We start from the raw sequence: 11,284 nt of genomic DNA, 5'->3' as shown, positions 1-11,284 counted from the left end.
GCTAATTTTTTGATTTACTGTAGAGATGAGGTCTCGCCAAGTTGCCCAGGTGGGTCTCAAACCCGCGGGCTTGGGCAATCCTCTCACCTCAGCCTCTCAAAGTGCTGGGATTACAGGCTGAGCCACCGAGCCCAGCTAGGGCTATATATTTTTACTGAGTAAGTTTGTTCTGGAATATCATCTCTCTCTACCTAAACCAGTTGTAAGGAAACAAAGTTCACTATAATTAGTATATTAATAAAGAATATTCAATTATAACAAATTAAATACATATCTTATTATAAAGCACTAAAGTTGCCACAATTAAATGGAAAAAAAGGATAATTTTAAACTAAAGGATTTCAAATGCTATTAGAAAATCTCTCATAAAGAACTATGTTTGCTTCTCAGTGTTGAGGAGCTCCAAGCTGCAGCTCGCCTGGGGCCTGTCAGAGAAATATCACTGTAATTGGTATGAGTCCCCAAGTACACTGACAATAATTGAGGCTTATATCCCATGCATTATACTTGATGGCACATCGTATTAAAAAGGAACAAAATGGGGGGGGCGGGGGAAAAAAAGGAACAAAATTATAGAGGCAAGGAGCTGCCATATGATACAGCAAAGCAGTCGCTTTTAGAGGAGGCTTACAGATACAGATTTTAGAACTGAAATGATCCAGTTGATGAAGGCCTGGAAATAAAAAATTCAAAATACCAGCCCAGAAAGCCCTACACTGGGGCAAATAACAAGATAAGCAACAAATAAGATCATGATGTTGCCATCTACTTCATTTGTATATTTGTTTTGTTAAAACAGAAGGTTAGTCGGGCTCAGTGGCTCAGCCTGTAATCTCGCGCTTTGGGAGGTTGAAGTGAGTGGATTGCCTGAGCCCGCGGGTTTGAGACCCACCTGGGCAACTTGGCGAGACCTCATCTCTACAATAAATCAAAAATTAGCCAGGTGTGGTAGCGTGCATCTTAGTTTCAGCTACTTGGAAGGCTGAGGTGGAAGGATCACTGGAGCCCAGCAGGTCGAGGCTGCGGTGGCCGGGAGCAGCCACTCCACTCCAGTCTGGGTGAAAGAGTGAGACTCCAACTCAAAAAAAAAAACAGAAAGTTATCTTAGAATACTTACATATTTTTGTAGTGATGGGATCTTAGTCTGTTGGTCGCCAGGCTGGTCTTGAAATCCTGGTCTCAAGCAATCCTCCTGCCTCAGCTTCCCAGAGTGCTGGAATTTTGTTTTTGTTTTTGTTTTTGAGTTGGAATCTCAAACTGTCACCAAGCTGGAGTGCAGTGGCACTCTCACAGCAACAGCAATCTCGATCTGCTGTGTTCAGGGGATCCTTCTGCCTCAGCCTTTGAAGTAGCTGGGACCACAGGTACACCCCACCACACCCAGCTAATTTTTTGATTTATTGTAGAGACTAGGTCTTACTGTGTTGCCCAGGCTGGTCTTGAACCCCTGGACTCAGGCAATCCTCTTACCTCTGCCTCCCAAAGTGCTGGGATTACAGGCGTGAGCTATCAAGCCCAACCTCTTTTTTTCTTATTAAAGCAAGTCCTCTTACACCGCAGGATGTTACCTCTGAAATGAAAGCTCCTTTCTCCACTGAGTTTGCTCACTCAGCTCCAACTTATCCTACAAGTGTCATCCCTTCTATAATTCCTTACCTGGTCCCCCAAAACAAACTAGAAACAGGTCCCCACTGTGCTCTCCTACCACTGTGTGTACTCTTCTATTAAAACACACTACATGGTATTTTATTTTATTTTATTTTATTTTTATTTTTTAAGTTGGAGTCTCACTCTGTCACAGCCTCGACCTGCTGGGCTCCGGTGATCCTTCCGCCTCAGCCTTCCAAGCAGCTGGAACTACAGGCGCGTGCTACCACACCCGGCTAATTTTTTGATTTATTGTAGAGATGAGGTCTCACCAAGTTGGCCAGGCGGGTCTCGAACCTGCGGGCTCAGGCAATCCACTCACCTAAGCCTCGCAAAGGCGTGGGATTACAGACTGAGCCACCGAGCCCGGCTTACATGGTAATTTTAAATTCCTGGGTCTCATACCCCAACCATGCTCTAACTCCCTGTTCATTTTTGTAACTCCAGTGCCTAGAAAAATGCCTATAATACAGAAGATACTCCATAAATATGGTGGAATTAATACAGAGAAGATAATTTGGGTCTCCCTGGTCTAGGTCCTTCTGGACACAGATTTGTGTCACATCTTCAAAGTAAATGTAATATAAGGAAATTCGAAGGATGTTCTGACAGAAAGGCAAAAAAGGAGATAGATTCCCCCCAGTTGAGGTAACCCCTGCCCCATACCATTATAGGCAACTTAAAGAAGAGTGGAAGCTGGAGCTTCTAGATAAATAGCCATGACTTATTTCTCAGCAAACCATTCTTTGCTGTTACCCATATGCACAAAAAAAATAGGTACTATTTTTTGTCATTGATTACTCTAGGTGAAGAGTCTGAATGTTAAGAATGTTACCTCCAGGCCAGGCTCAGTGGCTCAGCCTGTAATCCCAGCACTCTGGGAGGCCGAGGCAAGTGGATCGCCTGAGCCTGTGGGTTCGAGACCAGCCCAGGCAACTTGGTGAGACCTTGTCTCTACAATAATAATAATAAATTAGCTGGGCATGGTAGCGCATGCCTGTAGTTCTGGCTACTTGGAAGGCTGGGGTGGAAGGATCGCTGGAATCCAGTAGGTCAACACCGGGGTGGCTGTGAATGTGCCACTGCACTCCACTCCATCCTGGGCAACAGAGTGAGACTCCACTTAAAAAAAAAAAAAAAGTCATCTCCAAAAGGAGATGATTTGAAATTAACTAAATGGGGAAATTAATCATAGGATTTGCAAAAGGGCTAAGAAATGTAAAGGGAAGATATGGGGTAAAAGAGTCTTTAAAAGGATTCAACTATGAAGCTATGCTTAAAATGCAAAATAGTGGCTGAGTGCAGTGGTTTATGCCTCTAATTCCAGCACTTTGGGAGGCTAAGGCGAGAGGCTTGCCTAAACTCAGGGGTTCGAGACCAGCCTGAGCAACTTGGAGAGACCTCATCTCGACAATAATAAAAAAATCATCCAGGTACGGTGACACATGCCTGTAATTCTAGCTACTAGGAAGGCTGAGGTGGAAGGATTGCCTGAGCCTAGCAGGTTGAGGCTATGGTGGACATGAGCATGTCACTGCACTCCAGCGTGGGTGACAGAGTGATACTCCTACTCAAAAAATGATGATGATGGACCGGGCTCGGAGTCTCAGCCTGTAATCCCAGCACTTTGGGAGGCCGAGGTGAGTGGATTGTCTGAGCCTGTGGGTTCGAGACCCACCCGGGCAACTTGGAGAGACCTTGTCTCTACAATAAATCAAAACTTAGCCGAGTGAGGTAGTGCGCGCCTGTTGTTCTGGCTACTTGGAAGGCTGAGGTGGAAGGATCGTCAGAGCCTAGCTGGTCAAGGCTGTGGTGGCCGGAAGCATGCCACTGCACTCCAGTCTGGGCGACAGAGTGAGACCCCAACTCAAAAAAAAAGATGGCTACTTGGAAGACTGAGGCGGATGGATCGCCGGAGCCCAGCAGGTTGAGGTTGCGGTGGCCGGGAGCAGCCACTGCACTTCAGTCTGGGCAACAGAGTGAGACTCCAACTCAAAAAAAAAAAGATGATGATGATAATAATAATAAAATCAATGGGCTCTCTGGTTTTTCATTGAGTCTAATGAGCTTGATTAATGTGAGTCTGACTTCGAGGGATGGATTCGTTCTCAGTAGGTTGACCAAATCAAATCTCTACCTGTAAGGCCGAGGGCCCTGAACTGTGTTCAGTTCACCAGAGTTATGGCCACATCCCTATAAAGCCTCTCAAGTGACAGCATGTCAGCCTTTCCCCAGGCAGATACAGCACTCGTATACTGTGTGTGTTAAGAGCTTTGGAGTAAGAACTGGGTTTAAATTCTGACTTGCTAGCCATGTGACAAGTTGTTTAATCATTCTAAGTCTCTGTTACTTCTTCTTCTTCCTTTTTTTTTTTTTGGAGTAAGGGTTTCTCATTCTGTCGCCAAGGCTGGAGTGCAGTGGCATGATCATGGCTCACTGCAGTCTGGACTTCTTGGGCTCAGGTGATCCTCCCTACTTAGCCTCCTGAGTAGTGGGCACTACAGGTACGTGTCATCACACATGGCTAATTTTTTGATTTTTCTAGAGCTGAGGTCTCACTGCTGCCTTGGCTGGTCTCTAACACCTGGGCTTAAGCAGTCTTCCCTCCTCAGCCTTCCAAGGTGCTGAGATTACAGGCCTGAGCCACCAGGCCCAGCCAGATACTTCATTTGCAGTGGGAGATAATAACTGTACCTAACAAGCAGGATAGTTGTGAGAATAAAGTGAAATAATTCAGTTAAGACATTAGTCCAATAACTATAATTATTTTTATTTAACTGCTTTCCTAATCTTGACTCAAACACTTATTACCTATATTACCTTGGGTTACTTATCTTTATGAACTTCAGTTTTTTTCACTGTAAAACAGGAATAAAAGGACCTCACCTATTTAGACTGTTGTGAGGATTCAATTAAAACACTCAGTGACATGTAGACTAAGAAACTTTTCTTAAAGTTTCTTTGAACTTCCTGACTATTCTAGCAGTGATAATCAAGTTTTGAGGTACAAGAAGGTGTAATAGCATTCTACATCCTTTTAGAGGGCTTTAATTTATTTCTATTTCTGACCAAGCAAAAACAGCTTGAGAAAACCACCCACATCCCCTGTTGATCTAGTCTCTTATTTTCCCTTCTTTTTTTTTTGAGTTGGAGTCTCACTCGGTCACCCAGACTGGAGTGGAGTGGCCGCTCCCGGCCATCGCAGCCTCGCCTGCTGGGCTCCGGCGATCCTTCCGCCTCAGCCTTCCGAGCAGCCGGAATTACAGGCATGCGCTACCATGCCCGGCTGATTTTTTTTTTAATTTATTGTAGAGATGAGGTCTCGCTGCCCAGGCGGGTCTCGAACTCACGGGCTCAGGCAATCCACTCACCTCAGCCTCCCAAAGGCGCAGAATTACAGGCTGAGCCACCGAGCCCGGCTTATTTTCCCTTCTTTTATGTTTTCTTCTCCTTTTCTTTCCTCCTTTTCTCGGGGAACTGAGGTTCACAGTGAGGAGGAGGAAGAGATGGGGTGAATATTAGGAATAAAGAGGGACCAAGAAATATTATTTCATTTCTCCTCCTCTGATTGAACAGAATATGGCATATTATACTATTGAGGGTAAACTCATAATAGCCTGATGACCTGCTGGGCTCCAGCAATCCTTCCGCCTCAGCCTTCCAAGTAGCTGGGACCACAGGCGCATGCTACCACGCCCGGCTAATTTTTGATTTATTGTAGGGATGAAGTTTCACCAAGTTGCCCAGGCGGGTCTCGAACCCACGGGCTCAGGCAATCCACTCACCTCAGCCTCCCAAAGCATGGGATTACAGGTTGAGCCACTGAGCCCAGCTACTAATTTACGTTTTTTTTTTTTTTTAGTTGGGGTCTCACTCTGTCACCCAGACTGCAGTGCAGTGGCTGCTCCCGGCCACCGCAGCCTCAACCTGCTGGGGATCCAGTGATCCTTCTGCCTCAGCCTTCCAAGTAGCCAGAATTACAGGCGCGCGCTACCACGTCCAGTTGATTTTTTGATTTATTGTAGAGATGAGGTCTCGCCAAGTTGCCCAGGCGGGTCTTGAACCCGCGGGCTCGGGCAATCCACTCACCTCAGCCTCCCAAAGTGCTGGGATTACAGACTGAGCCACCGAGCCCGGCTTCTAATTTACTTTTAAATAAACTTTTCTTTTTGAGTTGGAGTCTCACTTTGTTGCCCAGGCTGGAATGCAGTGGCACACTCATGGCCACCCCAGCATCAATAGTAGCCAGAACTACAGGTGCGCACTACCATGCCTGGCTAATTTTTTGATTTGTTGTAGAGACAAGGTCTCACCATGTTACCCAGGCTGGTCTTGAACCTGCTGGTTCAGGCAATCCTCTTGCCTTGGCCTCCCAAAGTGCTGGCATAACAGGCTTGTGTCCTGCCCAACTATATTTTCTAATCTAAAAAAAAAAAGAAGCCAGGCTCGGTGGCTCAGCCTGTAATCCCATGCCTTGGGAGGCTGAGGTGAGTGGATTGCCTGAGCCCGCGGGTTTGAGACCCGCCTGGGCACCTTGGTGAGACCTCATCTCTACAATAAATCAAAAAATTAGCCAGGTGTGGTAGCACATGCCTGTAGTTCCAGCTACTTGGAAGGCTGAGGCGGAAGGATCGCCGGAGCTCAGCAGGCTGAGGCTGCGGTGGTCGGGAGTGGCTACTGCACTCCAGTCTGGGTGACAGAGTGAGACTCCAACTCAAAAAAAAAAAAGAAAAAGAAAAAACAGGGAGGCCCACGGAGCCTAAGTTACATTGGGGTCACAGAAGAATTATATAAGATGAGACATAAAAGCACCAGGTACATGGTAAGTAATCAGTAAACATAAATTATCTTAATTTTGAGGGGGAGGAAAATGAAGTTCAAAAAGTTGAAATAACCTGCACAAGGTCACCATGCTAGTGACCTTAATTTGATGGGTTTTTTTCTCTAATAATATTGCCACTTAATTTATGTTGCCTGGCATTGTGGCTCATGCCTGTAATCCCAGCACTTTGTGAGGCAGAGGCGAGAGGATTGCCTGACCCCACAGGTTTGAGATCAGCTTGGGCAACTTGGTGAAACCTTGTTTCTATAATAAATCAAAAAATTAGCCAGGCATGGTGGCACGAGCCTGGAAGACTGAGGCAGGATCACCTGAGCCCAGCAAGTAGAGGCTATAGAGGCTGGGAGCATGAGACTGTATTCCAGCCTGGGCCACAGAGTGAGACCCCAACTATAAAAAATTAAAGAAAAAAGAAAAGAAATTGACTGTACACTGTCAAGTTCTCTAGATGTTTTTGGCAACAAATAAAAATACATACATAAACCGGGCTCGGTGGCTCAGCCTGTAATCCCGTGCCTTGGGAGGCTGAGGTGAGTGGATTGCTTGAACCCGCGGGTTCAAAACCCACCTGGGCAACTTGGTGAGACCTCGTCTCTACAATAAATAAAAAAATTAGCCGGGTGTGGTAGTACGCGCCTGTAGTTCCAGCTACTTGAAAGGCTGAGGCGGAAGGATCGCTGGAGCCTAGCAGGTCGAGGCTGCGGTAGCCAGGAGCAGCCACTGCACTCCAGTCTGGGCGACAGAGTGAGACTCCACCTCAAAAAAAAAAAAAAAAAAAAAATACATAAAACTTCAGTGACTGGGTGTGATGGCTCCTGCCTGTAATTCCAGCACTTTGGGAGGCCAAGACAGGAGGATTGCTTGAAACCAGGAGTTCAAGATCAGCTCGCACAACATAGGGAGAACCCATCTCTAAATAAAATTAAATTAAATTAAATTAATTAATCAATAAAAATTTTTAAGTGCAAATATTCTGGCTGGGTGCAGTGGCTACACCTGTACTCTAGCACTTTGAGAAATTGAAGAAGAATATAATAAGTGAATAAATAATAGCACTAAAGGCAGAACATAAAAAGTGCATTAGAGAAGCATAAATACGGTGTTTGTAGGTTCAGAGTTCATAGTCCAGTTGAGAATATCCCCAAGGCCTCAAGCAGCCCATCTGTATAGAACATGGGACTCTTTTAAGACCATGAAGAACCACCTATAAAGTAAAGTGACCAGGAAGTTCAGAGTGACTCAGTTAAAAACTGTAGCATTGGCTGGGCTTTGGGAGGCTGAGGTTAGAGTTAGAGGATTGCTTGAGCCCATGGGCTCGAGACCAGCCTGGGCAATTTGGCAAGACCTCATCTCTACAATAAGTTTAAAAAATTAGCTGGGCATGATGGCATATTCCTGTAGTTCTAGCTACTTGGAAGGCTGAAGCAGAAGGATCACCTGAGCCCAACAGGTTGAGGCTGTGGTAGCCAGGAGCATGCCACTGCTCTCCAACCTGGGTGACAGAGTGAGATCCCAACTTAAAAAAATAAAAATGGCTGGGCTCGGTGGCTCAGCCTGTAATCCCAGCACTTTGCGAGGCCAAGGTGAGTGGATTGCCTGAACCCGCAGGTTCGAGACCCGCCTGGGCAACTTGACAAAACTTCATCTCTACAATAAATCAAAAATTAGCCGGGCGTGGTAGCACGCGCCTGTAGTTCCAGCTACTTGGAAGGCTGAGGCGAAAGGACCGCGGGGCCCCAGCAGGTCAAGGCTGCGGTGGCTGGGAGCAGCCATTGCACTACAGTCTGGGTGACAGTGAGACTCCAACTCAAAAAATAAAAAATAAATAAAAATGGCTGGGCACAGTGGCTCATGCCTATAATCCCAGCACTTTGGGAGGCCGAGGTGAGAGAATTGCCTGAGCCTGCAGGTTCGAGACCAGCCTTGGCAATTGGCACGACCTCATTTCTACAATAAATCAAAAAGTCAGCCAGGCATGGTGGCGCGTGCCTATAGTTCCAGCTACTTGGAAGGCTGAGGCAGAAGGATCGCTGGAACCCAGCAGGTTGAGGCTGCATTGGCCAGCAGTGGCCACTGCACTCCAGTCTGGGCGACAGAGTGAGACTCCAACTCAAAAAAAATAATAATAAAAAACAATAAAAAAATAAATAAAAATAAGGCTGGGTGTGGTGGCTCACACCTATAATCCCAGCACTTTGGGAGGCCCAGGTGAGAGGATTACCTGATCCCACAGGTTAGAGACCAGCCTAGGCAACTTGGCAAGACCTCATCTCTACAATAAATCAAAAAATGAGCCGGGTTCGGTGGCTCAGCCTGTAATCCCACGCCTTTGGGAGGCTGAGATGAGTGGATTGCCTGAGCCCGCGGGTTCGAGACCCACCTGGGCAGCGAGACCTCATCTCTACAGTAAATCAAAAAATCAGCCGGGCATGGTAGCGCATGCCTGTGATTCCGGCTACTCGGAAGGCTGAGGCGGAAGGATCGCCGGAGCCCAGCAGGTCGAGACTGCGGTGGCCGGGAGCGGCCACTGCACTCCAGTCTGGGCGACGGAGTGAGACTCCAACTCAAAAAAAAAAAAAATGAGCTGGGCATTGTGGCATATGCCTGAGTCAGATGATCCCTGGGTGGGGTTGGATAGGATTGCTTAAAATTAGTTGGGTAAAGTGAAGTGTGCCTGTAATCCTAGCTACTCGGGAGGCTGATGTGGAAGGATGGCTTAGGCCCAGGAATTTGAGGCCAGCCTGGGCAACACAGTAGAATCCTGTCTTTAAACATTTTTATTTTTTATTTTTTGAGTTAGAGTCTTACTCTGTCGCCCACGCTGGAGTGCAGTGGCACTTTTTATGAACTTTATATTGGAATCCTTCAGTGTTGTACTGGTTATAAATTTGCAGTGAGAACAATCTTTGAAATATCTTTGTCTTTATCCCTGACACCTAAAATTTATTCTACTAAATTAGAATACTGAAAAGATAAGTTTTAATGATGTCTGATCATGTGAATTCAACAAACATACTATGATTGCAAAATAGTTACAAATATTACTAACACTCATCTTGAGGGATATACTCATGAGAGGACTATCACTCACTTGGCAAAAAATCAAAGTCTCTTAATAACCCTAACAGTGACCCCTTTAAAAAGGCATAGGTGGTGGCATGTGGCTCAAACCTGTAATCCCAGCACTTTGGGAGGCCAAGACAAGAGGATGGCCTGAGACCAGGAGTTCAAGACCAGCCTGGGCATTTGGTGAGACCTTGTCTCTACAGTAAATTAAAAAAAAAAAATTAGCCAAGCATGGTGGCACGTGCCTGTTGTGCCAGCTACTTGGAAGGCTGAGGCGGAATGATCACATGAGCCCAGTAGGTTGAGGCTGCCATGGCCATGAGCGTGTCACTGCACTCCAGCCTGGTCGACAGAGTGAGACTCCAACTCAAAAAAAATAAATAAGAAAGAGGGTCAGGCTTGGTGGCTCAGCCTGTAATCCTAGCGTTTTGGGAGACTAAGGTGAGTGGATTGCCTGAGACTGAGGGTTGGAGACACACCTGGGCAAGTTGGCGAGACCTCACCTCTACAGTAAAAATCAAAAATTAGCCGGGCGTGGTAGCGCATGCCTGTCATTCCGGCTACTTGGAAGGCTGAGGTGGAAGGATCGCCAGAGTCCAGCAGGTCGAGGCTGAGGTGGCTGGGAGCGGCCACTGCCCTCCAGTTTGGGTGAGTGCGACCCCAACTCAAAAAAAAAAAAAGAAAAGAAAACAAAGAGGTTCTTTTTGTTGTTTCTTTTTTTTTTGAGTCAGAGTCTCACTCTGTCACCCAGACTGGAGTGCAGTGGACGCTCCCGGCCACCGCAGCCTCGACCTACTGGGCTCCGGCCATCCTTCGCCTCAGCCTTCCAAGTAGCCGGAATTACAGGTGCGCACTACCACACCCGGTTGATTTTTGATTTATTGTAGAGATGAGGTCTCGCCAAGTTGCCCAGGCGGGTCTTGAACCCACGGGCTCAGGCAATCCACTCACCTCAGCCTCCCAATGCTCAGGATTACAGGCTGAGCCACCGATCCCAGCGTATCCTTGTATTTTACAAAGAAGAAATTTGCTTAACCTCAATAGTGACCCTAAGACAGTGAATAATGTTTTAATTGTGCTTTTCAGTAGCTATCACTTTATAAAAAGTCAAACAAAATATGAACTATTTATCTCAGAAATATTGGAAGCCTGAACTAGATGGTAAGAGGTATATAGCAGTTCCAAAACCCACCCCACTTAATAATTTATGAACAAGTCTCTACTTGCTTAGAATACACACCTAACCATCCCCTGACATCCACTGCAGAAAGGTTGCCTTGTAATTGCAGACATCACAAAATATAGTCTATATAATAACATCTGAAAAGGTTTTTTATTAATTCAGCTTTCAGGCAGACCCCAAAAAACCCATCGGGGGACATATTCTGGCTCATGCTTCAACAACTAGAATAAGCTTGAGAAAGGGAAGAGGAGAACTCAGAATTGCCAAGATTTATGACAGGTAAATATTTTCTTACTCTTCATCAGATTCCTCTGCATATGGTATTAAACAGAATTGCCTCTCCTGAGAGGTTATAATTATATCACTGGCAGATGCAATATGTTTGAATTTCCTTCTCAAAAAATATTCAGACTGGGTAGGGTGACTCACGCCTATAATCCCAACACTTTGGGAGGCTGAGGTAAGAGGATTGCCTGAGCCCAGGGGTTCATGACCAGTCTGGGCAACTTGGCGAGACCTCATTTTTTTTTTTTTTTTTTTTTTGAGTC

The 11,284-nt window shown here is 46.1% G+C and overlaps 1 protein-coding gene across 1 annotated transcript in view; it reads left to right on the top strand.

Annotated features, from left to right (window-relative positions):
• The window catches only part of DMC1 (DNA meiotic recombinase 1), a 49,299-nt gene that overhangs the window by 31,973 nt on the left and 6,042 nt on the right, over positions 1-11,284 (top strand). The window contains exon 13 of the mRNA XM_008054615.1: positions 10,899-11,015. Coding sequence (XP_008052806.1) covers positions 10,899-11,015 — 117 coding nt within the window. The remainder of the gene's footprint in view (positions 1-10,898; positions 11,016-11,284) is intronic.

The sequence above is a fragment of the Carlito syrichta genome, unplaced genomic scaffold, assembly GCF_000164805.1.
Source record: "Carlito syrichta isolate Samal-C Ts95f unplaced genomic scaffold, Tarsius_syrichta-2.0.1 Scaffold297143, whole genome shotgun sequence".
NCBI lineage: Eukaryota > Metazoa > Chordata > Mammalia > Primates > Tarsiidae > Carlito > Carlito syrichta.
Note: the sequence above shows the minus strand (reverse complement) of the source record. Positions and strands in the feature narration are given on the sequence as shown.